This window comes from Phyllostomus discolor, chromosome 13 (genome assembly GCF_004126475.2).
Source record: "Phyllostomus discolor isolate MPI-MPIP mPhyDis1 chromosome 13, mPhyDis1.pri.v3, whole genome shotgun sequence".
Classification (NCBI taxonomy): domain Eukaryota; kingdom Metazoa; phylum Chordata; class Mammalia; order Chiroptera; family Phyllostomidae; genus Phyllostomus; species Phyllostomus discolor.
The window spans coordinates 47331875-47357263 of record NC_040915.2 but is presented as its reverse complement, the minus strand read 5'-3'; the positions used below and the strand labels follow the sequence as shown (position 1 = coordinate 47357263).

Genomic DNA, 25389 nt, shown 5'->3' with positions numbered 1-25389 from the left:
CTGTGTTGGGAGAACTGGCGAGCACAGAGCGTTCCCCCGCTTCCTGCTCAGCTTCGCCCGAACACCTATCGTGGCGCAGGTGACTCCGTGCACGTCCACGGGGCCTGTGATGCGACCTTTGTCCTTGTCCTTCCTCAGGCTACATCTTCGTGGATTTCAGCAGTGAGGAGGAAGTGAAGCAAGCTCTGAAATGCAACAGAGAATACATGGGTGAGGACAGCGGCCCGGGGCCAGTCTCGTGGTGGCAGGGGTCCGCTTGCCCGGTCGTGCGCTCCATGTGCTCCATGCGTCTTGGTCTGCCGGGCGCCGGGGCCCGCTCCGCACTCCAGGGAGAGGGCAGCGAGTGGGACAGACCCAAGTGCCTGCCCTGGTGCCCTGAGTCAGAGCAGACCGACCGGCGGTGGGGGGGAAAGGGGGAGGAATCCGACGGGCCCAGTGATGGAGAAATGTGGAGCAGGAGGGGCCGGCACTCAGAGGGGGCCCAGCAGCCCCTGCCAGGCCTGAGCAGCCGGTGCGGAGTCCTGGGCCTGCCCCTGAGCACTGACCCCTCCCCCCTTGCAGGGGGCCGCTACATCGAGGTGTTCAGGGAGCAGAAGGCCCCCACGGCCAAGGGGCCCCCGAAGGTGAGCGCCAAGCCCTGGCAAGGCCGGACGCTCGGGGAGCACGAGGAGGAGGAGGACCTGGCGGACTCCGGGAGGCTCTTTGTGCGGAACCTGCCCTACACCAGCACCGAGGAGGACCTGGAGCGGCTCTTCTCCAGATTCGGTGGGACGCGACCCCGGGCCATGGCGTACACCCAAAGCCCCTCGCCTCCCTCCCTCCCTCAGCCTTGACCTTGGGCTAATGACCACCTCCCGCCTCGGTTTTCTCATCCGTAAAATGGGGCTGAGGGTCCCTGAGCAGCTGGGAGAATTCCAGTGTGACATACACAGCAGAGCTCGAAGCAGTCGGCCACGTCACAGGCCCCTTCTGCCGCCTGGACCCCTGCTCTCCGAGCTCTCACTGTGAACCCGGGGCCAACGGGCTCCGGTGCGTTTTTCCGAGGTGCTCCTTGCTGCCCGAGCCCTTGCCTCAGTGCGGATGTGACCACGCTCCTGGGTCTAAGTAGCCCCGCTGTCCAAACTGAGCATCCAGGCGCTTTAGATGTTAGTTGGGGGGCGGTTTGTTTGTACTCGAGTCCTTGTTGCTGTTGTCACGTCACAGCACGTGAACTTGAAGGCCCATAGCTTAACTGGGTCACACAGGATGTATTTGTAGGGGCGTGGCTGTTGAAGGAAGTTGGGGTTTAAAATGACAGTGAGGTCTCAGTGCTTCCGGCATCCCCCCGAGGGCCCTCCCACTCTTACTCGGAGGCCAGCCCTGGGCGGTGGAGGACCAGAGCGTGGGGGCCTGCCTGCCAGTGTGGGGACAGCGCGGCCCTGAGTCGGGCTCCGCCCTCAGGCAGAGCGGTGCGGCGTCCCAGGCTGTGGGTGCTGCTGTCCTGGACCCTCCCCCAGGCCAGTGCCAGGCTTACGGCAGGGCCAGCTACACGGGGACGGGACCCATAGACCACACGTCACACCTGGGTTCAGAGCAGACACCGATTCAGAAAGGGGAACTTGGACTTGAGCGCAGTGAGAGGATTCAGCAAACACGTCCAGGGCACTGACAGCAGGACACTGTTTAGTTCGCGTCACGCACTCATGCGTTTGGCCCTCCCGGCTGCTCCAGGAGCCGGGGGCTCTTAAGGTGCCACTTTACAGGTGGGAGGCACCTGGAGGGCGGTGGCCTCCCGAGGCTGCACAAAGAGGCGGTGGGGGCAGGACCCAGCCCCGGCACCTCTGCCCCCGGGACAGACACGTAAAGGGAGGGCTGTGAAAGGACACCCTTGACTCGGGAGGCAGCCTGGCTGCCGCCGCCGGCCACGCCCTTCCACGGGCTGACCCAGAGCAGCGGCGCGGCGGTCTCACCTTCACGGCCCGTCCCCTGCGAGCACCGAGCACGCAGCCCACCCCGGCCTCGGGACGCTGCCTGACGCCCGCTGCCCGCTGTCCGCAGGGCCCCTGTCCGAGCTGCACTGCCCCATCGACGGCCTGACCAAGAAGCCCAAGGGCTTCGCCTTCGTCACCTTCATGATCCCCGAGCACGCCGTGAGGGCCTACGCGGAGGTGGACGGGCAGGTGTTCCAGGTGAGTGGCCGCGCAGGGCTGGCAGGGGCTGCGGGGCCCCGGTGGCAGGGGGAGGCTGTGTGTGTGCGGGCACGCGTGTGCGTGTCCCGCGTTTATAAGGGAGCTCGCCCAGTGGCGTGTGCAGCCCACAGAGGGTGGGGCTCCCTGAGGGCAGGGTCTGCCCAGGCTCCGCTGGTCTGTCAGCACCTCGGACAGCGCCTGGCACGGAGTAGGCGCTCAGAAAGCGTTTGCTGAATGAGTAAATGTGTTCTCCGTGTGGAGAAAGCAAGCACTCAAGAAAGGGAAAAGGAAGGAAGGAGGGAGGAATTTGGGCGCAGTCCCGTTGCATGGCCACAGTAGAACATAATCACGGCCTCGTGTCTCCGAGGCAGGCACTCAGTGCGCATCCTCCGGCTGAGGCCTCCTCGCCTCCCTCCCCGTCTCTCATCCCCTCGTTCACGGTGTGCCGGCCTCTCTGTGGTCCCTGGGCCAGACCTCACGCACAGGGACAGGCTGGGGCCCGGGCCTGCCGGGCTGGCAGTGGTGCAGGCAGCACTTACAGACTGATGGGTCTCCTCCGTGAGGCTGTGACAGGTGGCCTCCTCCCCAGCACCAGGTCCCTGTTCTGGATCGAGGGCGAGCATGGGGTCGTTCGGCCTGAGGCTGCGTCGTCCGAGGAGGGTTTCAGCGCGGGGTGTGGCCTGCTCCTGGAGAGGCTGGCGCCCTGCCCCTTCCTCCCTTCACCCCCCCCTCCCCGCGCCCCCCGCTCCAGGGCCGGATGCTGCACGTGCTGCCGTCCACCATCAAGAAGGAGGCCAGCGAGGACGCCAGCGCCCCGGGAACATCCTCCTACAAGAAGAAAAAGGAGGCCAAAGACAAAGCCAGCAGCTCCAGGTGCTCGCCTGCGACCCGTCTCTGGGCCTGACCCGGGCTCCCCCAGCCGCCTGGCCCTGGCCGTGGGTGGGGCTGGCCTCGCATCTGCCCTCGCTGAGCCCAGCTCCCTGTTCGCACGCCGGGGCGTCATTGCGGCGCCTCAGCGGTGCGGTGTTCTGGGGCTAAACGGGCTGACACAGGCAGAGCACCTAGTCCCTGGCACAGAGTAGGTGCTTGACAAGTGTCAGGCATTGTTAATGTCACCGTCGCTGTCCTTGTCCTCGGGCCCTGGGTCCTTGGGCCACCCAGGCAAGCTGTGGGGGGGAGGAGGCTGCTTTGGGGCTTGGAACAGCAGGCAGATGAGCGCACCGTCCCATTGCTCAGCTGAGGTCTGACGTTTCCCCCCGCCTCTCAGCTCACACAACTGGAACACGCTGTTCATGGGCCCCAACGCCGTAGCTGATGCCATCGCACAGAAGTACAGCGCCACCAAGAGCCAAGTGTTTGACCACGTGAGTGAGCAGCCCGTCTGGTGTCCCCAGCTCTGGGCCAGCCGCAGGGCGCACCGTGCCAGGGTGGGGGACACCGTGCCGGGGTGGGGTAAGCTGGACATCTGGGAGGAGCCGCAGAGAGGCCCAGGTGACCATTGTGGGGAGAAGGGAGGGGGAGGCTGGAGAGGGGCCCGGGCCCTTGACTTGCGGTGAGAGACGAGGGAGCTGGAGCCGGCGAGCTGGCAGGGTGGGCGAGGGGTGTCGGGGGTCCTCTCCTTCCAAGCTGCTTCCCCGGCTGCCGGGAGATGGGAGGGCCGGCCGGTCACCTGCCCGACAGCCAACGGGGCCTCTTCCTGTCCCCTGTCCCACAGGAGACCAAGGGCAGCGTGGCCGTGCGCGTGGCCCTGGGGGAGACCCAGCTAGTCCAGGAAGTACGGCGCTTCCTCATCGACAACGGGGTCAGCCTGGATTCCTTCAGCCAGGTGGGTCCGCACGGCCGGCTCAGCTGCTCGGGCCTCGGTCCCCGGCAGGCTTTGGGGTGGGGACATGCCATTGGGTTTCGGGATCGAGCCCTGCCAGGGAGGTGATCGTCGTTGACTTCAGTCTCTAAAGGAAATAAGGAAGTCACGTGGGCCGAGACGGGGGGCCCGTCTGACCCGGATGGTGTCTCTCAGGGGCCACTTGCAAGAGGGCTCCCTTGGAACCCACTGTTCCGCCACACAGACCCGGGGCGGGGGACAGACAGCCGTGGTCCGCCCCCTCCGCTCCTCTCCGAGAACACCTGTTGTCTGTCTGGAGCGGTAGACCGCGCCCGAACCCAGCAGGGGAGGGTCAGCACCTCCACATGCTCGCTCTCTGCCGGGCGGGGGGTGGGGTTCCTCCTGGGTTTATGGGTGTTTAAGCCTCGAGGGTCCACCCTCCCGTCCATCTTGCAGAGGAAGATGAAGGAAACAGAGGCCCAGAGTGGGGGGGGAGGGGACGTCACAGTCCTGCAGAGTCTGTGGCAGGAGCCTGGTGTCGGTCTCAGCACCTGGCTCCTGAACTTCGTCCCCCTCAGACGGGCCAACCTCAGACTTCCCCTTAAAAAGGGGCACGGGAGAGGGTGGGGAGATGGACGGGTGGGTGAGGGGTGGGTGGGCGGGAAGTGGGGGTGACGGATCTGAGGTGGGTGGGTAGACGGGTAGGGAAGCAGCTGCATCAGTAGCCAGCATTTAGTCAGACACACCGACGCACCCTCTGAGCATCTGTGTCCTTCCCTCACGTCCCTCTCACAACAGCCGCGGGAAGGCAGCCTGCTGTGCTCCCGTGGTCCACGAGGGGCCACAGTCCCAGCGTGAAGCCCATGTTCTGGGTCACACAGCCAGCCAGGCTGCAGCTGGGTTGGAATGCAGGCCCCAGAGACAGCGCCCCAAATCATTACGCCTAAAACGCCCACGGGTGCCCAGCCCCTCCCACCTGCAGGCGCTCCCCCCGCCCCCACTGGCCTCACTCGGTCCACAGGGCGGGTGTCACTGTTAGCCCGTTTTGCAGTGAGAACAGGGCGGCCCACGGGGAAGGCACTCGGCCCAGGGTTGCAGCCTAGCTCCGCGGCCAAGCTGAGACTCACGCCCAGGTGATCCTTCTACCTGGATTTGTCCATTTTTTGACTCTTTGCTGCCCCGCCAGTGTTAGTCTTCAGTGGCACAGTCGCTGGCACTCACGCAGGGGTTCCGTGGTGTGGTGCGTGCACTCTGCCCATGTGGGCCCGGCTATCGCGCCCGCCCGTGGGGCGGCTCGGTGACACAGCAGCGGGCCCTGGGGCCAGGCATGGCCGAGGCCCAGCTCAGCGCCTTCCCCCAGGCCGGAGAGCCGGTGCCTGGTTCGGGCTCCTCCGAAAGCGGGCTCTGGGACGGACGCGAGGGGGAGGAGCGGGCTGGGCAGGGGACACCGGTGAGGAAGGCCGAGCGGGAGGCGGGAGATGAGTGCGGGGTGAGCATAGGACAGTCTCGTGTGTTGGGGTAGCCTGAGCCCCTCGTGGGGCCGCCTGTGGGACTCCCCCACAGGCCCAGGGCGCACCAGCTCCTGTGAGCCCGGGGCTGCTCCTGGAACTTTTCACCTGCCACGCGTGGCAGCAGGTGGTCTGCAGTGGCCGGAAAGGGCCCTGAGCGCCGAGTCACAGATGCCAGCCTGGGCAGAGCGCTCTGGAAGGCCCACCAGGGGCTGCAGGGGATACCGGTGGGGTTTGTCACGGCTCTGAGGTGGAGGGGCCGGGATGTGACCCAAGGAGTCCACTCTGGAGCCCTCACCCTCACCCTCACCCATTCCACGGAGCCCCCTCTTACCGGTGGAGCCCCCTCTTACCAGTGGAGCCACGTGCCTGGGACAGTGGCGTCTCCTGGGCTCGCTTCTGAAATGCCTGGTGACGGACGTCCCAGAGGGGGCCTGGTCTGGAGTCGGCCACTGGTCAGTGCCCGTGTCGGGGGCTGGGGACCCTCCCTCCTGTTGTTCCAAGTGTGTTCCTCTCCCCGCTCGCAGGCTGCCGCGGAGCGCAGCAAGACCGTGATTCTGGCGAAGAACCTGCCGGCAGGCACCTTGGCGGCCGAGCTGCAGGAGCTCTTTGGCCGGTTCGGCAGCCTGGGCCGCGTGCTGCTGCCCGAGGGTGGCGTCACCGCCATCGTGGAGTTCCTGGAGCCCCTGGAGGCCCGCAAGGCCTTCAGGCAGCTGGCCTATTCCAAGGTAGGGCTGCCCAGGCCCGCTTCCCGGGGGGGGGCGAGAACCGAGCCAACGCAAGGAGGTCTCAGCTCGGACCTGGCCTGTGGGAGCCGGTCTAAAAGCCATTGTCTCTGTCCTGATCTCGGGTTCATCCCCCACTGAGAGCACTGGGGAGGGAGAGCGTGGGAGGGAACCTCAGAGCCGTCCTCAGGGGGCAGCCTCGGCCCCCTGCCCGCCTCCAGCTTTCCTGGGCTGTCTGCGCCCTGGTGAGCGGACCCGCCGTCCTCGGTGCTTTTGGTACCTTGTGCCTGCGGTAACGAGACAGTGAGGGCTGCAGGTGGGCTGTCCCCTGGTGCCGGGTAAGGAGAACAGATGTGCACACACACGCACACGGCGTGTTAGTGTCCCGTGGCCGCCGAGACAAGCTGCCACACACCTGTGGCTCAGCGGCACAGATGCCTCCTCTCGCTGTTCTGGAGGCCGGAGGTCTGAAGTCAGGGTGCCAGCGGGGGGGGGGGGGAGGTCTGAAGTCAGGGTGCCGGTGGGGGCGGGGGGGGGGGCTCCGGGGAGGCCCCTTCCTCGCCGCCTCCAGCCCCGGGCGGCACAGGTGTCCCAGCCTGTGGCTGCAGCACTGCCGTCCCTGCCTGTCTCGTGTGCCTCTGCCTTGTCTCCGCTTCTGTCTCCGGACGTAGGGCCCACCCACGTGACCTGGGGCGATCTCGTTTAAGACCCCTCACCTAAATGACATTTGCAAAGACCTCTCCCCACAAATAAGATCCCATTCACAGGTTCTGGGGGTCAGGGCGTGGACATGTCCTTTGGGGACCACCTTTCAACCCGGTGGCGTGTGGTCACAGGCACTGGGACGGTGTGCGGGCTTGACTCGGCCTCACCCTCCGAAAGAACGGTGGTGCAGGCCCGCGCATCTGCACTGCGTGGCCTCAGTGGGGGGGGGGGGGGGGGTGGTCTCTAGCGGCCCTCTGCACTTCCTACAGGAGGGCTGTGTTCCACCGCTGGTTCTGCCCCCCCCCACCCCCCACTCCTCATTCGTTCCGTGGTCAGAGAAACCACCAGGGCCACAGATGTACCCAGTGACCGCGGGTGGTGCTCGGAGGTGCTCGGCCTCCCCTAAGCCTGAGCCGCAGCGCGGAGGGTCCTGGGCCGTGCTCCCCCTGCTGGCTGCGGCCCGGGCTGAGTCGCTCGTCCTCTCTGGACCTCGGGCTCTTCTTCCGTGTCAGGCCCTGAGTCCCGTGCCCCCCCGCCCCCTTCCCCGCAGTTCCACCACGTGCCCCTGTATCTGGAGTGGGCTCCAGTGGGCGTCTTCTGCAGCGCGGCCCCGCAGACGAGGGGAGCCCGGGACGCACCCGTGGAACCTGCGGAGGAGGACGCCGCGGAGCCGGAGACCGGTGAGAGCGGCGTCTGGGTCAGGGCGTCCCGGGGCAGCAGGGGAGGGACTGGGGGTGGGACCGCACTGCGTGTTTGTTAGGTTTGAAGTGCTTTATTCATCCTGCAGACCAGGGGGCGCCAGACTCCTGGATTTCACAGGCAGCTGAAATGTTCTTTAAAAAGCAGCATAAAAGCCACAGGTGCAGCAGAAGGCAGTCAGCTTTGTAGCTTGTGGGCTAGAGGTAGTGAGGGAGGAAAAAAACCTAGAATCCATTACTAGGGATTCAAAACACAGCAAGGAAAAATGGCCTTATTTCACACCCCAGCCCCTGCCCCCTGGGCGGGGGTCATTCCGCAGGGTCCTGGACGCGGTCCAGCGCCCTCTGGCGTCCAGTGGCTGCAAAGGCAGGAAAGGGAAGGCAGGGGTGCTGTGGGCGCTGGGGACCGTTCGTTCTCATTGAGACAGTTCCACAGACTGAGACGTCTCACCTTCCTGGACCCCACCGAAGTGTCAGGGGCGCCCCTAGAGATGGCGGTGACCTGGACCACCCCCTGCGTTCCCAAACGCCCCTTAGGGGCAGGCCAGCCCCCAGGGGAGAACCACGTGGTCTGGGGACCATGACCGCAGACCTTTGGAAAAGTTTTCGAAGGACTGCGATGGTGCTTTTAACTGGGGGCTAAGGTTTTGCCCGTCCGTAACATCCGTCCCCCTTCCCCGTACTCCCTTAGGGCTACCAGCGTATTAAAGTAAGAACTTTAAAAAAATAAGTCTTTTATCTACCATTTCCATTGTTCTTATTTTAGAAGAGGTGTTTAACAACAAAAAGAAAAGGGTGGGTAAAATTCCCAGATTAGAGACCAGTCCCCTGACTGAGTGGGTCTCGCTGTCCCCAGACCTCCCTCCTGCTCCCCTCTCCCCTCTCCCCACCGCCCTGTGTCGGGAAAGCTTTCAGGGCGGGCCCTGCCCGGGCTCGCGGAGCCTGGTCTGAACTTCGGGTCCCATCTCGGGGGCGATGCTTCAGCCCGCACCCCCGGAGGCTCTGGCGGTGTCCCTGGTTGTTGGCGTGACCGGTGGTTGGCAGGGACCTTGCCGAGCCCTCCCTGGCCCATTCGTGGGTTAGCTTTGTCCACGGGCTGGACTGGGGTCTCCTTCTGAACCTGCTTCCGTCAGAGAGAGTCCTCTTCACGCCACTGTGGTTCGTCCGAAGGAACCACCTCCCCCAAGCCGGTGGCACCCTCAGTGTTCACGTCGCTTGTCAGACTTGAACCTGACCAAGAACACAGCGCTCTTCTGAAGCACAGAGACTGGGCAGGAGTGGGGGTCCTGGAGCGCCCCCCCCACCATGGAGGCCTCTGTCTGCCTGCCTCAGCAGGACACGGCGCCCCCACAGGCCGCTGCTGCCTCAGGGTCACGCTCACTGGCCCCGGTCTGCTGCCTCCCTCCCCCCACTCTGTTCCTCTGTGACAGTTCGGTCACACTATTTTATTTCCTTGTTGTGCATAGCAGCCACCTCTGCCAGACGGGGAACCGTGAGGGTGGAGAGTGGCTGTCGCCTCTGTGAGATGCGGCCCTGGGCACAGAGGGGCTGCCCGACTGTGTGTCGAGGGGGTAGACGGGTGCAGGGAGAGGGGTTTTGCACCTCTCTCTCCATCTGCGAAAGGGGGGGGGGGCAGGCCTCTAGCAGGTAGTAGGAGCTTAGTGACATTGGAAGGAAGGTTGGTTCTCCGTTGTTAGACCAGGCTCAGAGCGTGACCCGTGACGGTGACCCTGTCAGTGCCTCTGATTGTCACAGTGAGTGCCAGCCAGTGCCCGCCCCGTCCCCTGACCCTTAACTCTGCTTCAGACGCTTGTCGTTTCCAGAAATGCGTGCTGGGCAGCTCACTTCCTCGGGGTCTGTCTGCCCGACTCCCCTGCCAGGGTGTCCGGTCCCCCTCTGCTCGCTCACCGCTGCACCCCAGCCCTTGGAAAAGCACCCAGCACCCAGCAGGAGAGCAGCAGGCGGGTGCTGAGCGAGCCTGCGGGCAGAAGCAGCACGGACTCCCCACCGGGCCCGTGCTGCGCACTCGGGCTTCCCCAGGACCCAAGTGTCCCAGAGCCCCCGGGGAGCACCGTCCGCCCGGACGGCCTCTCCCAGCTCCGGGGCTGGGCCTGGTGCCCGCACCTGCCTCTGCCCGGCCGGGGACCACCGGGGACCACCCTTCCTCCGGCCCTGTTGCTGGCTCTGCAGCCGGAACGGGGGTCCTTACCTCTGTGGTGATCGCTAAGCCAGCGTCGCCACGAGGGCATGGCACAGTCCTCTTCCCCGCAAGCTCCCACATGGCGGGGGGACAGGCAGGGCTGTTTGGGGACAGCTGAGATGTCACAGCAGGAACAGATGGTGGCCCTGGGGACAGGCTGGAGGCTTTGCAGTGACAGTGCCCCCTGCTCTGAAGTTAGCTGCCCGGCCTGCGCCGTGTCCCCAGGTTGCGGTGTCAAGAGCGTCCCAGAGACTGGTCCCAGCAGGCCCTGCGTGTCAGGGCTGCTGTCCAGGGTCCTGCCGTGACTCCCACCAGGCGGCCCTGGAGCATTCCGTGGGGGGCACAGTTCCAGCACACGGGTCCAGGTTTCCTGCCCGGTCCCACGTTGTCGTCAGGTGGGGTCCCCCAGGACTCGTCTGCGGGAACGCTCTCTGCCCTTCTTGTTCCTTTTCTAACACGTGTCACGTACACAGTCCCCTCTGCCCCCTGCGCTGCTTCCTGCCACCCGCTCCTCCCCCGCGCCCGGCCCCCACATTGTTCTCACAGCTCCCGCAGGTCCCCGTCACCACCACACAGGGCTCCGCCCGCCCCGCGCCCTGGGTTCTCCCCGGCTGCGAGGCAGGCGAGCGGGAGGGGCGTGGACGGAGCGTGTGGTTCGCCCCCACCCCTGCGGCGGAGCCTACCAGTCCTGAGGGAGGGGCCGTGTGGTTTATCTCCCCGCCGCGAGACCCTCGCCTCCAGATAAAGGCTCCGAGCGGCCGGTCCTGCAAAGCTGCTCGCCGCGATAACGGCCTGTGCTGCCAGCCTCCGCCCGGAGGAGCCGGGGAGGGGGAGCACGCCAACTCGGCCGCCTGATTATCCTCAGGCCCCGTGCGGCGGCGCGTGACTGGGTTTCATTGTGCCGGCGGCGGGTGGAAGCGCCTCTCCCCGGCCTCCTCCCCGGCCCCTCCAGCCCACCTCTCCCCACCCCTGGGCCCAGCCCTGCCTGCTTCCTTTCTTCCCCCCTTTCTGCTGCTTCCTGGGGATTCCACTGGCAAACATCTGTTTGGGTTTTACAGTTCTACAACACCTCGTTGTTTTCTCTCTAGCCTTTCTTCGGCCTCCCCGCTCGGGGCCAGGAGCAGAAGGGCTTTTACCATGACCTTTGCTTCTTGGCCGTCTCCACATCTCTCTGGACGCAGGCGTGGGCCACAGGGGGGTCCTATGAGGCTCTGGTCGCCCCTGGGTGAAATTCACACCCTGAGCACTGGCTCAAGGCTCCGAGTGGCAGCCGCCCACCCACCCTGCTGACACCCCAGCTTAGCTTCACATTGGCTCTGCCCTGTTCCTGAGGTGTGTTCCTTCCGAGTCGGGGGAGGTTGCGGGGATGGGGGATGGAGACAGGATGAAACCAAGGCCCTTTGTAGCCCTATCCTGTAGAAACCACCAGGAGCGCGGTGTGCCGGGTCTCTCCGTGTGTGTGTGTGTGTGTGTGTGTGTGTGTGTTTCAAACAGAAGAAGTTTCATTACGAGAACAAAACGCACTTGCTAACTTTTACCTGGTTTCACCTGTGTTACCAATGCCAAGTGTACGTCATAGGATGGCAGTTAGCAAACCCCAGAATACTGCGCACGCGTGAACTAAGCCCAGTGTGCAGAGTTAGCGCGTGGGCGGCGGAACCTCAAAGCGTCTGCCGCCGTCTCAGCCAGTGCCGAGCGCGCACGGCGTCTGTGGCTGAGGGCGGGGCCCAGACACGTGACAGCGAGTTCCTTGGGGAGAGCTGGGACGTTCGTTTGAGCCACTTAAAACATGAGCGAGGGTCGTCGAATGTAGAACCAGCCGAGACATTTGTTGTTTTTCTGTCTCAAAGAATGGTCGCGCTTCCCTCCAGGCCCGCTGAGGAGGCCTGTGAGCGGCTCGGGGCGGTCTGGGTCTCTCCTTCGCTCCCCCCGTGGACGGAGTGGGAGGCCGGTCACGTCGTCTCCTAGTCGTTTATCACAAGCGCCGGTCTCTGCTCAGCAACCTGCTCACACCGCCCGTGAGCTTGTCCGTGTTGTCGGAAACCCTTCGGAAGTGTCATGTGTGGTGACCGCGTGTCATTCCGGCCCGTGGTGGTGCTGCCGCGGCCCCCCTGCTCCCCATCCACGAGCCGTGGGTGTTTCTCCCCGAGTAGCGCCCTCTCCCTCGCAGCTGAGTCCGACGGGTCACCTGCGGGTGAACACCTTCCGAAGCTGTGTGTGTGGGAAGCCGAGACCGGGTGCAGTGTCCTTCGTCTCAGGGTTGTTGAGAATGTTCTACGTGTTGCTCCTATTCTGTAATTTCTGAAGTGTCCTAAAGCTGCATTTTAATTTGAAAGTGCACTAAGTGTTTTGATGATTGTGGTTTTTGTTTTTTTTTTGAGAAAAAAATAAACTGTTGGTGAGGTTTGGGTCTCCATAAACTCATTCACACAGTTTATTTGGAAGTTCAAGTTCGTGTGAGTTGGTCCAATCTGAGGGGCATCATCTTCGGCCTGCGTTCGAGATTCCCTTGTTGTCGAAACAGGACGGGAGGAGGCAGAGCAGTCTCTGTGTCTCCTCTCCTCTCCTCTCCTCTCCTCCCTCTCTCTCTCCCCCCCTCCCCCCCTCCAGAGTTGCTAACACCTAGCCCACGCTGGGAGTCAGTGTCCCGTCCTGACGTGTTCCGCACAGCGGAGAGCCCTTGGTCTGGCAGGTCTGTGACAGGCAGAGCAGACATCATTTAACGGACTTGGGGTTTTGGGGTCTTTTTTTGTGGGGAACCCAGTGCCCGACGGCAAGACTGTGGAAGCTGCAAAGGGAACAGAAGGAGGAGCAGGGGACTCTTCATCAAAGATGGAAGAAGAGGAAGAGGAGGAGGAGGAGGAGAGCCTGCCTGGGTGCACTCTGTTCATTAAAAACCTGAACTTCGACACCACCGAGGAGACCCTGAAGGGGGTGAGTGCCGGCTCCGGGCGACGGGGGGCGGGGACGGGAAATGCAGTCGGCTCCCGCAGCCGCCACGCTTGTCCTGCCCGTGGACATGCCTCGTGCTCACGTGTAGTTTAACTCAAGCCCCGCCTGCTGACCTCTGCCGGGCTGCTGGGCAGACACCTCACCCGGGGACTTGCGCAGCCGCCAGACCAGCGGGGGGCGCGGGGGGGCGCACCCACTCCCTCGGAGGGACACGTCGGGGTGTCTCGGGAGTGTGCGTCCTGTGAAGGCTACAGTCAGAGGCAGCGTCCCGCGCTTAGAAAACACAGCCCGTCGGAGTCTGCAGGGGCGGACACAGCCCTGTCCTCAAGGTCACGTGTGCGGTGGCCGCAGGGTCAGCGGGGAGCCTCGGACGACCCGTGTGGACGTTCTCTTCCAGGTGTTCTCCAAAGCGGGCGCCGTGAAGAGCTGCTCCATCTCCAGGAAGAAGAACAAAGCAGGTACTCCCTGGGGGGGTGCGGCCGGGGCGGGGCGGGGGCGGGCCACAGGGAACTGGGGAGCTGTGGGCGGGGCTGGGTCCATACGGGCCAGAGCCGGACCGAAGCTGGCCCAGCCGGCCCTGCCGGAGGGGCAGCAGGCTGAGCCAAGGGGACCCACGGGGACGCCAGGCTGAGGGTCACGGGAGAGAATGCCCTTTCTCCGGAAGCCCAGGGGGCAGCGGGGAGGGCAGTGGTGTGACCAGAGCCACGGAAGACGGGCCCCCAGCTGGAGCTAGGGGTGTGCGATGGACGCCGGCGCCGCCAGAGCCACAGCAGAGCGGGCACACGGCGGGGCCTGTGGGAGGAGCTAGGGCCCCAGTCTGTCCCCTTCGCCCACCCGTCTCAGGTCCCAGCTGCCCCGTGGCTCAGCCCATCGGGAGGTCGGGGAGCCCAGGGAGCGCTTTCCGGGGGGTCAGCCTCCCAGGGCAGAAGGGCAGAGAGTGCCCGGTGTCAGTGATGCGGCGTGCACTTGACTGGTGTGCTCCCTAATGCGCTTCTTAAATGTCGCGCTTGCATAGACTCCACCGACCCACACCACCTCAGATCTCCCAAGGAGCCTTTCTCAGGCTTCCACTGGAGAACAGATATTTGAAGTCGCCACAGGGTGGCGCTGCTGGTCAGCCAACAGCTCTGAGCCCCAGCTCTGTGCAGCCCAGAGCCGCGTTTGGGCAGCTCCTGGGGGTTCTCCCTGCCGGTTCTCGGGAGCGGGCGTGCACGCAGGCGGGTCCCCGTGGAGGCTGCAGTGCTCACAGATAAGGCAGGGGGCAGAGATGGGGACCCCGAGTGAGGCCCAGGGAGCAAAGCCTCACCTCGCCTGGACCCGTCAGGCTTGCGCCAGCCCTCAAGTTCAGCTTTGAGAAAGTTCGGAGGGTAAAGTTCATAACTGGGTGTGAGCTGCTGGGGGAGGCAGGTGCCCCACTCTGTGTCGGAAGGGCAAGAGGCCATCAGAGGTCTTACTTGTGCGTGTGTCCTGTGAACGCCTCCCTGCCCCTAATTTCACATGTCTGAGGTCGGGAAACCAAAGTTCCTGACACGTTGTTTTTGAGATGCCCCTGCCCTCTGAACTCTTGCTCCCCGCCAGCTAGAACCAGGGCACCAGATGGGTGCGAACAGTGCCGTCCCCTCCCCCTCCCCCTCCCAGCTGTGTCCGCAAGCCGTGTGCGTGGGTGGCCGGAAGTACTTAGAGGGAGTGCGCCTCCCCAGTGCGTCTCTCAGGCGCACACTCCCCGAGTGCACTACCCACGAGAGGCACCGCCTCGGTGGAGCCTTGCCGCTCGTCTCGGCGATGGTCATCCCCGTTAGTTCCCGCTCCCTCCCGAAGGCGGAATTCTATTATGGAGTTAATTATCGTGTCAATCATCTGTTAATTAATAGTCAGCCGGGCCTCAGGTGGTGGCTATATAACCTCGTCGGCGGGTTCTCCGAGATGACTAGTAATAAGCGGCAAGCCGGGAGCTGAAATGCGGGCAGGAATGAAGAGCGGTCGGAAGGAATGAGGACATGACGCCGAGGGCCGGGGGCACGTCGGGGCCCTTGCACTTGGCCTCGTGCTCACTCCTCGTTTTCCTCCCCGCCCCTCTCTCCTCCAGGAGCGCTGCTGTCCATGGGGTTCGGCTTCGTGGAGTACAGGAAGCCCGAGCAGGCCCAGAAAGCGCTCAAGCAGCTCCAGGTAAAGGGGCTTCTCAGGCGGGGTCCCCGCCGTCACTTGGCGGGTGGTGGGGCGGGGGTCCCGTCGACCCTCTGACACGGAGTGGGAGCACCGGTACGGCCACGCTTTCTCCAGCCCTCCAGGGGACTGTGGCCCAGGGGAGACCCAGGAGCCTCCTCAGCACCCCACAGCCATGGTGATGCATTCATTTGAGCCGCACCTCTTCATCGGGGGTCTGGCGTGTGCCGGGCACCGTGCGAGTCTGGGCACGCCGGCGGGCAGGACCTGCACGTACACGCACAGGGCCATGAGAGGGGCTCGGGCGGAGACAAGCCAGGCGCCGCCGTGGGGCGGACTGCTTTAGGTTGTGCAACTTCTCTGAGGAGCTGGCAGTTCAGCCGACACCTGCTTAAGCAGATGGAGTCAGTGACACAGGTCTGGGGGGGCAGAGCCATCCAGGAAGTAGGGACAGCATGTGCAAAGGGCCTGAGGCAGGGGCGCCAAGGCGGGAGTGAGCTGCTGTGTTTGAGGAGCAGAAAGAGGCCAGTGCGGACAGGGACCGCACTGTGGGGGGCAGGTGTGGGGGCCTGGTCTCGTGGGCCTTTTTTTAAAGACTCTGGAATTCGAAATAAAGGCAGTGAGGTGCCTTCGAAGGCTTGCAGCACACTGGGGACGGATCTGATTTCTGCCTCGGGACAGGCTGCAGCTGCCGTGTGTCGAGTGGGTCGCAGGAGGCAGGAGAGAGACCACTGGGTCACCCAGGCAGGAGGGGGTGGCAGCCTGGGCCAGGGCGGAGGCCCTGCCGGTGGGAGAAGGGGCTGGGCTCAGAGGGGTTTGGGCATGGACGCACGGTCCTGTGCAGACGGAGGAAGGAGCAGTGCCCTCCTGCTCGGCCCAGAGCACGGGGCACATCAGGGTCCTCCACAGCGGGGGGAGGGGGAGGGCGGTGACCTGGGGTTTGTGCCCCACAGGGAGCCGGGCCTCAGCTTGAAACTGTCCTCAGCACCTGCCCCCTGAGGCCCCACACCCCCAGGCCAGCCCGTGGCGGGGGCAAGGACCCATGCCATCTCAGGCATCCCTTCTTTCTGAAGACCCCTGTGTTCCCTGCTGTCGCTGGCCTGTCCCCACTCCTCAGGGGAGGTGACACAGGTCAGGCTGGGTGCCCACGGTGGTGTCTCTAGAACAGGCTTCTGAACCTGAGTACACAGGAGGGCTCCGGAGGGTGTGGGACCCTTTTACGTCCCATTCAGAACACTGCGTGTCTGACATTTACACGGGGGCATGGGCCTGCCAGCAGGGGGCCAGACGGTCAGGTGGTGTGGAGGGCAAACGGCGTGAGTGGGGCCAAGCTCATGAGCCAGGCGGGGCGGGCTGCGCACCACCCCCGCCCTCGCCCCCTCTCTGAGAGGGCCCACACCCCGTGTGGCTGGGCTGCACTTGGCGGGAAGGGCGCCCAGGCAGGGCCGCCACCCTGGGGGGCTTCGCTTCGTTGTAGGGACCTCCAGGTGACTGGCTGTGTCCCAGGGGAGCCCCTGGTCAAGGGAAAGGCCTTGGGCATCATCGAAACGAACCAGGCACCTGGCCAACAGTTGTTCCAGCAGAATTTTGACCTTCCCCTTGACTCAGGGCAGCTCCAGCCAGGGCTGCCGGCTCAAGTTCTCGCAGGATGATGGGGACGTGGTGGCCTCTGCACTGCCTTTAGTTTGAGAGGCTCACTCTCTGTGCCCAGGCCCCCAAGCTCAGGGCTCAGGGGTCCAGGGGGCCAGGCGGGCAGTGGAAGCGAGGGGCAGGCCCACCCCACGTGAAGCCTGGCTCACCAGCCGGCGGAAGGGGCAGCCACAGCTCCATCTCGGCCCTCGAGTGCCTCGTGGGGAGGTGAGCCCCACGGACCCCAGGTCCCCCCTGGCGTGCTCGTGCACTGCGGTTTTCTGAGGGGCGTGGGGTCCCGCTTGGCCGTGAGATGGACTCGCTCGCTCACCCAGCTTTCGGCCCCACACGCTCCGCGGCCCGTCTCTGCACGTGAGTCGGGTCCGCAGGTTCTGCTTCGCACGGCGCTGGCGTGGGCTCCTCGCTGGGGACGTCCCCGTGCGCACGCACCGCCACGAAGAGCTGCCCCTGCAGGCAGCGCGTGCTGCGTGTCATTGGCGGTTTCAGGGATTTTAGAGGGCACGTCTGCTCACATGCCAGTTTTGCCTGGGGGGCTGACGTGAGGGCCCAGCTCAGGTGCAGCCCCGCCGCCACTGGGAGTTTATGTTGAAGCGCACAGACTGCGCTGGACCGGCTGCGGGCGGGACGGAAGGGGTGTCCCTGGCCTGGGAACGCCGACAGACGGCGGAGACTTCTGTGCCCCTCGAGTGGCGTAAGAAGGTCAAGGCCCACTCGTGGCTGGAGAGGACACTGGAGGGCCGGTTCTCCCTGACCACCAGCTGCTGCCCGGGCTCCGCACCCGGGCTCCGCTTCCAGGAAAAGCCACTCTGTCTTGGACTCCAGCGAACCCCTCCTCCTGGGGAGAGCCAGTCCCTGCCCACCCCCCAAGCTGCCTGCCCCCTCACCCAGCCGAGGCCAGCACCGGGGAAGGGGGGGTGCAGGCGGGGGTTTCCAGGAGAGCAGAGGGACAGGCTGTGTGTCTCATCTTGCAGGGCCACGTCGTGGACGGCCACAAGCTGGAAGTGAGGATCTCGGAACGAGCCACCAAGTGAGTCCCCAGTGCCCTCTCTCTGCCCGGGCCTGAGCCGGTCCTTTCCGCTCCAGTGCTGCCGCCCCGACGGGTATCTCCCGGCCCGCTGCCGTCCTCCCGCCTGACCCTTCCTGCTAACTAAGGTGGGGTCGCACGTGCCCACCCAACACCGCTTCCCTGACGGCCTGGGACTGAGCCGTCACACTTTGACAAATGTGTGACATGGATGTTAGAAGGGGCTCGGGCAGGAGAGACCAGCAGGCCCCACCCATCAGGCCGTGCGCATAAACCGAGGGAGACTCACAGCGTGCCGGCCCTGTGGCCGCACCGGGGGAAGCCAGGGAACCCAGGCGTTTGTCTCTGTGGGGCTCTCCTCCGTGGCGCTGGCAGTGGTGCCCGGAGCCGCCCCAGCTCCTTTCAGAAAGATTCGGTAGATGTTGAAGGTGGAGACTGGCAGCTGACCCGTCTGCCCAGAGCCCGGTGTCCCGGAGTGGTGAGCTCTTCTCCAGAGTTTCAGTTCTGCGCTACCTCTCGGCCTGCGTGGGCGTCTCGGTGAGCTGACGCACGTGAGGCGCTTCGAGCGGTGCCCAGCGCAGAACGCGTGCCCGGTGTGCGCCGTTATTACCGTTGTCATGGTCACCCACCCGCCTCGGGCGGTGAAACGACCCCCTCTGACCATCCCACGGCCAGTCCAGGGTGTTTATTCGGCACTCGTCTGCCCCTGGGTCACTTGTGTGGTCCGCGAGCAGACTAGCTGCTGGGGAGCGGATCTGTTTCTTCCTCCTCTCTCTGTTTTCGGGGTGCTGGAGCACCCAGCCCCCCCGCCAGCCCGCCCTGGCGTGGTCCACCCAGGTGCCCCAGAAATCCACAGGGGCTGCTGAAAAGAGTGGGAGCCCAGGCTTAGAGCCCCACAACTTTGGGTTCTGGTCCAGGAGCCGTGTGACCCTGGGTGGGTGACCGTGCCTGGACGTTAAAATGTGGCGGCCAGAGGTTGGTGTCAAGCCTCTGGCACGTGCCAGTCCCTGAGCACTCAGCCAGTGGTGGCCGTCTTCCTTTTCCGCCCCCGTTTCCGGGGCCCCAGGCTGAAGGCACCTTGCCCGCCCTGCACTCTCAGCCAGCGCTCCTGCGCCATCCCTTTGTGACCGAACCCCGGAACGCCAGCTGGGCGCCAGGCCCCATCTCCCCGGGCACCAGGGACTGGGCTCCCCAGTGGAGCTTCCCTCCAGGGGGGCGTTCGGTACGGCCCTCCGCGGCGAGGGACGTGTCCTGTGCCGTCCCACCGCTGTGCCGTCCGGTGGGGGAGCCCTTGGGAGGTGGCGCTGTCCCAACTGTCCACTGCTGCCTGACGAGGTGTCCCCGGCACCCCGGGCCGAAGCAGCCGGCGCTGCCCGTCTCTGAGCTGCTGTGGGCCGGGCGTTCGGGGGCAGTGCAGCCGGCGGGCCTGTCTCAGGGCCGCTCCCCAGGCTGCACTTGGCACACTGGCCGGGGCTGCAGTCCCATCTGAAGGCCCAGGTATGGTTGGCGGCCCACGTCCCAGCGGCGCCCTCATGCGGCTGCGGGCCGGAGGCCTCAGCTCCTGCACCTCCCTGCGGGACGCACGTGTCCCCAGAGCATGACCGCCCCGTCCCCCCAGAGCCAGCAAGCGAGCGAGCGAGCGAGCCAGCTGTCCAACAGGGAGCGGGAGGAGACGGCATCATCCTTCTGGCTAGTCTTAGAGGTCACATGCTGTCACTGTGCTGCCTTCTGCAGGTCACACAGCCCTGTCCTGGTGCAGCGTGTCCCACACGCTACACATGGGCCCCAACATGAAGGGACGGGGGCCCCAGGGACCACCCTGGAGGCCGGCTGCCCTGGCACGTGAGGAACTGAACTTGCATTTGTTTCATCTGCACTTGGGTTTCGCTGCCTGCGTGCAGCCTGAGAGCACTGTTGTCCAGCAGAGCCCTAGGGACAGGCAGAGACAAGCAGCGTCACTCAGGGCCATGGGTCTCGAGGTGGTGAACCCTGCCATTGGGAAGAGAAGTAAAGCTGGGGTCACGGGTCCAGTGGAGACAGTCAGGGGGGCCTCTGAGGAGGTGGCGTGGTGGTGGCCCCTGTGAGACCCACTGTCTCGGTGGGACATGTGCCACCCAGTGGGCACTGCGCAGGGCTGGAACGTCCCCCTCGTCAGACCCTCGGGTGACGTGGTGAGCCTGGTGCTAATGTTGGGCCCGAGCGCGCAGCGCGCAGATCCTAGGGCCTGAGCTGGTGCTGGCTCCCAGGCTGTTAGCTTGCAGCCGGGCCGGGACCCCGCCTGCTTCGAGGGAGCGGGAGGTCTCCCTGGGCGGGGGGGAGGTAGGGCTGCGCTGGGGGCAGCCTCGGACCTCGGGCCGAGGGTCTCTCCTGTCGTCCCCGGCCCATCTCTGCAGCGAGAAACTGAGTGGTCCTCTCAGGTGGGGGAGGGTGCACGCTCTCGAACAAGCCAGGGTCTCCCGCATCTGGAAAACCGCGGAGGAGACTGCATGTGGAGAGAGATAGGCCTCGCCCTCACCCAGGTCCCTGAAAGCCCCCGTGTCCCTGAGGCGAAGAGCAGGGGACACTTGGAGTAGGAGGTGTCCACCCGAGAAGCCGTGGTCCACCTCCCCCGGGGCACTGTCCCGCTTATGCCACACCCCCTGCCCCCGAGCCCGAGCATCAGAGGAGCACTATTCCTGGGGGCCAGTGGCTGCCGACACCCAAATGACCCGACCCCTTCCCCGCCCTGCAGGCCAGCCCTCACATCCGCTCGGAAGAAACAGGTCCCCAGAAAGCAGACCACCTCCAAGATCCTGGTGCGGAACATCCCCTTCCAGGCCGACCGCCGGGAGATCCGAGAGCTCTTCAGGTGAGGCGTGCCGAGTCGGTCCAGGGGCCGGCGTGTGCGGGGAGCCCGTGGGGACGGCGGCCGTCAGGGCCACGGCCGCTCTGCTGAAGGCCAGCGCCGTGTCCTCCCCGGGCCGGCTGTGGCTGCCTGCGATCTCTCCTCTCCCTGCATCTCGGCCGCTGCTCTCCGGGGGCGGCACGGGAGAGGGTGGTCTTCCCCGTCCCCATCAGCTCTGCCCTTGACCTTCTGGAGTTGCTGTTGCTCAGGTCACTGCTTTGGTTTAAGCCGGGTGACTTAGAAGCGTGCCTGTGCCAGGCCCAGCCCCCAGGGGCAGGGACTGCTGGTCTGTGTGGCGGTCTGGAGAGCCCTTCTGGGGGTGAGGGTGCATAACCTACAGGGAAGGCAGCCCAGCAGCTGCTGGCACGGGGTCAGAACCTGGAGGCCTCCAGGGCAAGGCAGGGACGGGGCCCTGCAGGAGCCGGCCAGGTGGGGACTGATGCGGTGATGCCCTGCCCTGTGCTGGCGCATCACACTGTCCGGTTTTCCCGAGCAGCCAGGCGGTACCCAGCAGCACACCCTGGATGCGGTGCCCGTGAGAGGGGTGTAAGGGGAATGAATGTTCGCAGGCGAGAGCCGGGTGGCACCGAGAGGCTGCCTGGCGCTCAGAGCAGAGGGTGGGTGACATCAGCCCCAGCCGAGCAGCCCGGTCGGCCTTGGCTGCAGTCTGGGCGAGTTCCGGAAGCCCACGGGGGTGAACTGGAGGATTCTGCGTCTGGCCCCGTTCGTGCAGCCTGTGTCTGTCCGGTTCTGGCGTGGAGGGCAGAGTCTGTGTTGAAAGTGGCCCGTTAGCGTCTGGCAGGGCCGACTGTGGGCCCTGAAGAGGAGGAGTTCCATGTTTCAGGGGCGGGAGGGGCGCGTCTCCGTGCGAGAGCTGCGTCCGTGCTCTCACTCGGTGGTTTACAGAAGGGGGGTCATTTGGGGGGGGTGCTTCCGAAACCCCCGTCTTCCCGTGGGCTCTGACACACACTTGGGCATGCGGTTCCCTGGCGGACGTGGTTAGCGGGGGTCGAGGCAGAGACGCCAGCCCCGAGGGGTCCTGTCTGGCAGGGTCTCGGCTGTGAGCCAGGGCCCCCTGCGTGGGGACGGTCTGGGGGTTGCCTTCCTGCCGCCCGGACACCCGTCAGGAGGAGGGACACCCGTCAGGAGGTGCGGGCCGGCAAGGTCGTCGTCGCAGTGGGTTCTGATCCGTGGCCTGTGGCGTCTGCTGGCTCTGACACGTGTCTGTGCTCTCAGAAGAGCGGGTTCAGGAACTGCCGCGCGGAGACGGCCGGCTGTGCTGCTGATGCACGTGCTGATCAGGGAGTGGTGTCCTGTGTGGACGGCGGTGTCACTTGGTTCACGGTCTGTTTAGGATGCCACTTCTGGAGGGACAAAAGGCCACGGTGGAAAGGAAATGCACTATGTTTGATCTCGTGTTTTATGTTTGTTTTGAGAAGACAGGGAGTTAGTGTCCACGGAGTGTGGTTGCACACAGCGACTCTTCTCCCTGCCGCTGCTCACTGGGAGTTTTCTTCTGCCCTGGAGCTGGAAGGCTTCCTTCCGCCGGGCTCACCTTGCTTTGTTGTGCACGCGGTCTGGGGCAGTTCCACGGGGCGGCCAGCAGGGGTCGCTGTGAGCCTTCTCAGGGAGAGGAGCTGGTCCGGAAACCGCAGGCCCGATTTCAGACAAAGCCAGTGTCCAGCCAGCAAAGGTCAGAACCAGGGGGAGGTTTCAGGATTCGGGAGAAGCGGTCTGGTCCATTTTTGCAGGCAGGTTTTACAGACCTGTCCTGCCAGGTGTGATGTAGATGGCAGCTCCGTGTGCGGAGCTCCCGCTGCTCTGGGCTCTGTGCTGGGCAGCCTGCGAAAGAGGGGTGGGTGCGGGGGGTGCCCTGTCCCTTCCGCACGGGGAGGAAACAGGAGGCCTGGGGGCGGGAGGCGTCCTGGCCGGACCACGCTGCAGAGCGGGGATCTGAATGAGTCCGTCCTCACCCCCAGGCCTAGAGGGCGCTGTCGGTCCTCACGTCCCCTCAGCGGACCCGGCGAGTGTCCCCTGTGACGGGTGTCCCCTGGTGACTGATGCAGTGCTGGGTGCCAAGCGCGCGGCCGTTTTGGGAGCAGCACGGCTCCTTTCCTGGGGAGTTCGCCATCTCTGGGGGCGCAGGCAGGAGAGCAGCAGACAACGCCACGCCCCCAGGGCCGTGGAGGGGCACCTGGGGTCTCCAGAGACAGCCCACAGGGGCCCCCCCAAGCTGGGCCGCGCCGGCACAGGTCTGCGGGATCGTCCTCTGGGACAGCGCGGGGCTGCCCCTCTAGGAGAGTTAGCGCGCAGCCCGGCCCTGGGTCAGGAGACAGCAGCGCGTGCGCTCGCGCTCTCTCTCTCTCTCTCTCTCTCTCTCTCTCTCCCTGCCGCCCCCTTTCTGGGCCTCAGTCCCCCGGCGTGGAACACTGACGGTAACGTGTGCTGTGGTTTACGGCGGGAGCAGTGAAGGGCAATGTCTGTTGTTAACACTAAGCGCAGTTTGCCAGCCCACCCCCCGCGCCAGGCACCGTGAGCAGAAGTGCTCTCGCCGTTAGGCGTCCATTCGCCGGAGCAGCCCTGCGCGGGGCTCATGGCCGTCTCCGCTTCCCACTGGACACACCAGCCCCGGAGCCCCGCTTCCGCTGGGCTGTCAGCGGCCCGGGCTGGCACCCAGCTCCCCCGCCACGTGGCCACTTCGAGGGCTGTTGACAGGATTGAATGAGATGATGCGTGTGAGGCCCTCACCGCAGTGCCTGGCACAGAGCGGGCGCTGACCCGTGCTCACCATGGTCATTCCACAGCACAGAGCCGGCGGTTCCCCCGGCTTCGGGCTCGGGGCGGGTCTGGCTCTGGGCGGAGCCTGTGCTTTACCGCGGTGCCGAAGGAATGTTGAAGGTTCTCTGCAGCCTGTGTGTGTGTGTGTGTGCGTGCGCGCACGCCCCTGCCTCCCAGCCCTCCCGCACTGGAGCCCACTCCCACTGAGCTTGCCGGAAGGCAGTAATCTTCGGGAAGGGGGTTCTGCCAGCCGGCGGGCCGTGAGCGCCGGGCCTGGGGAGTCGCACGCGGCCCCACACTTAGTCACGTAATGCTCTGGTCTCACCGTCTCCGAGTCCTTAGTTTCTGAACGGGAGGCCCCAGCTATTCACGTCCTGCTGGGCTCTGCAGAGCAGCGGGAAGACCAGGAGGTCCGGAGTCAGGGTGCAGTTGGTGCTCAGCCAGCCTCAGTTTCCTCATCTGCGGGATGGGATCGAAAACCGTGCCTGCCTCCCTCCCCTCCCCGATGTGAAAGGCTCAGTGAGAGGAGGGGTAGGCAGTTCTGGGCGAGGTGGGGTGCCATTAGGGGTCACCCCTGGTGATAGACTGAGTGGGGTCAGGACCGTTCCCCTTTTTCCTGGGCTGTGCCACTTCCCAGCTCTGAGCCTCAGTGTTCCGCATCTGTACAATGGGAGTAAGGAGGACCTAGCAGACAGCTGGGTGGTGAGGACGAGTCAGTGCGTGTGAGATGCCCAGCGCGACGCGCAGCTCAGGACAGGCACCCAGAGAGCAGAGCCGTTCGTACTGCACTTCTCTGGGTGGGCGGTTACTTCCCGGGCACCCCCTCCGGCTCCCCCTCCCACTGCCTCGGTCCCGACCCCAGCCAGGGTACCTTGGCCCGTCTCATTCCTCCACAGCCCCCATTGCAGTCCACACAGCCCGCCTCGTGGCTGCCCTTGGAGGGCTGCCCACGTGGTTGTTCAGCACGTCACCCCCTCCCCAACACACCCCTGGCTAGAATCTCAGACACCCCGCCACTGTGTCCAAGGGTCCCTGATACGGAGCGGTGTGTAGTAAGTATCTGCTGAGCACAGGGGTGCCCCGTGCAGAACCTGCCTGCTTGCCTCGTGGGACCCCGATACAGACAGGGCATGTGAGGTGCAGAGGGGCTGAGGAGTGTGCCTGGGGTCGCACAGCTCTGCAGCAGCACGGCCAGAGCCCACCCCCCTGGGACTGTCCCTGAGCGTCAGGGACATCAGGTGGGAGCTGCCGGCAGGTCACACTGGGCCAGTGGCTGCAGGCCGCAGAGGCAGAACTTTTCATCTGAGCCTCTTTTTCCTCTTTTTTTTTCCCCTTCCTCGGAGGTGTGAACCTCCTGCTAGGGGTGTGAATGGGCAGGCTCACAACAGGTGTCTGGAGGCCTTAATTACAGGGCTTGCAGCTCCGGTCCCCGTGCACCTGTCGGGTCTGTGTTGTGGGCAGCATCTGTCAGTCCCTGACCTCCTCGCCTCCTCATTTCCTCTCGCAGTGACCATGACCATGACCCGGAGGGAAGGCTGAGGGCAGTTTGCCTGCTGAGTTCCTCTCTCCCGCTTGCACCGCGCACCCCTCGCCCAGGTGTGGGGTCACTGCCTGGTTAACTCCTGCTTGTCAGCAGCACTTTTCCAAAGGCAGTAAGCCTCCCATCCTGCCACCTGCCCCGGCCAGTGGGGCTACTTCCTGTTTACCGGGCTTCCTGGGGACAAAGCCCTCCAAAAAAACCCCAGCCAGCCCAGAGCGCTGGAGCAGGGGCGTGTCAGTGGGGGGAGAGGACACCTCAGCCTGGCTACGGGTGGGGCGAGGAGCGCCAGGCTGTCCCCAGGTACCCGCCCACACCTCTGCAGAGAGACCCTCGATGGAGGGTGTCACACCCAGTCGTTCATTGTCGTGCTGTCTGTGGCTGCGTCACCCCCGTGGCAGAGCTGAGTGGCTGTGTCAGAGACCGCATGGCCCTCGAGCCTGCAGATGACCGGCCCCTGGCCCTTTGTGGGGGCAGTGGGCTGCCCCCTGAGCTAAACCAGACAGCGGGCCCCTCTGGAGGTGGGGCATGCCCTAGGTGAGGGGTTTTGGTTTTCTGGCTTTAGTGGCACAACT

The 25389-nt window shown here is 65.0% G+C and overlaps 1 protein-coding gene across 2 annotated transcripts in view; it reads left to right on the top strand.

Moving 5' to 3' along the window:
* Positions 1–25389, top strand: part of RBM19 (RNA binding motif protein 19) — a 100094-nt gene that overhangs the window by 9585 nt on the left and 65120 nt on the right. For both annotated transcript variants that reach the window (XM_028527880.2, XM_028527881.2), the window contains exons 9-21: positions 139–210; positions 562–765; positions 2038–2168; positions 2920–3041; positions 3436–3532; positions 3883–3993; positions 6026–6226; positions 7479–7608; positions 12591–12760; positions 13176–13236; positions 14865–14944; positions 17563–17618; positions 20347–20463. In XM_028527880.2, the coding sequence (XP_028383681.1) occupies positions 139–210; positions 562–765; positions 2038–2168; positions 2920–3041; positions 3436–3532; positions 3883–3993; positions 6026–6226; positions 7479–7608; positions 12591–12760; positions 13176–13236; positions 14865–14944; positions 17563–17618; positions 20347–20463 (1552 nt within the window). The remainder of the gene's footprint in view (positions 1–138; positions 211–561; positions 766–2037; positions 2169–2919; positions 3042–3435; positions 3533–3882; positions 3994–6025; positions 6227–7478; positions 7609–12590; positions 12761–13175; positions 13237–14864; positions 14945–17562; positions 17619–20346; positions 20464–25389) is intronic.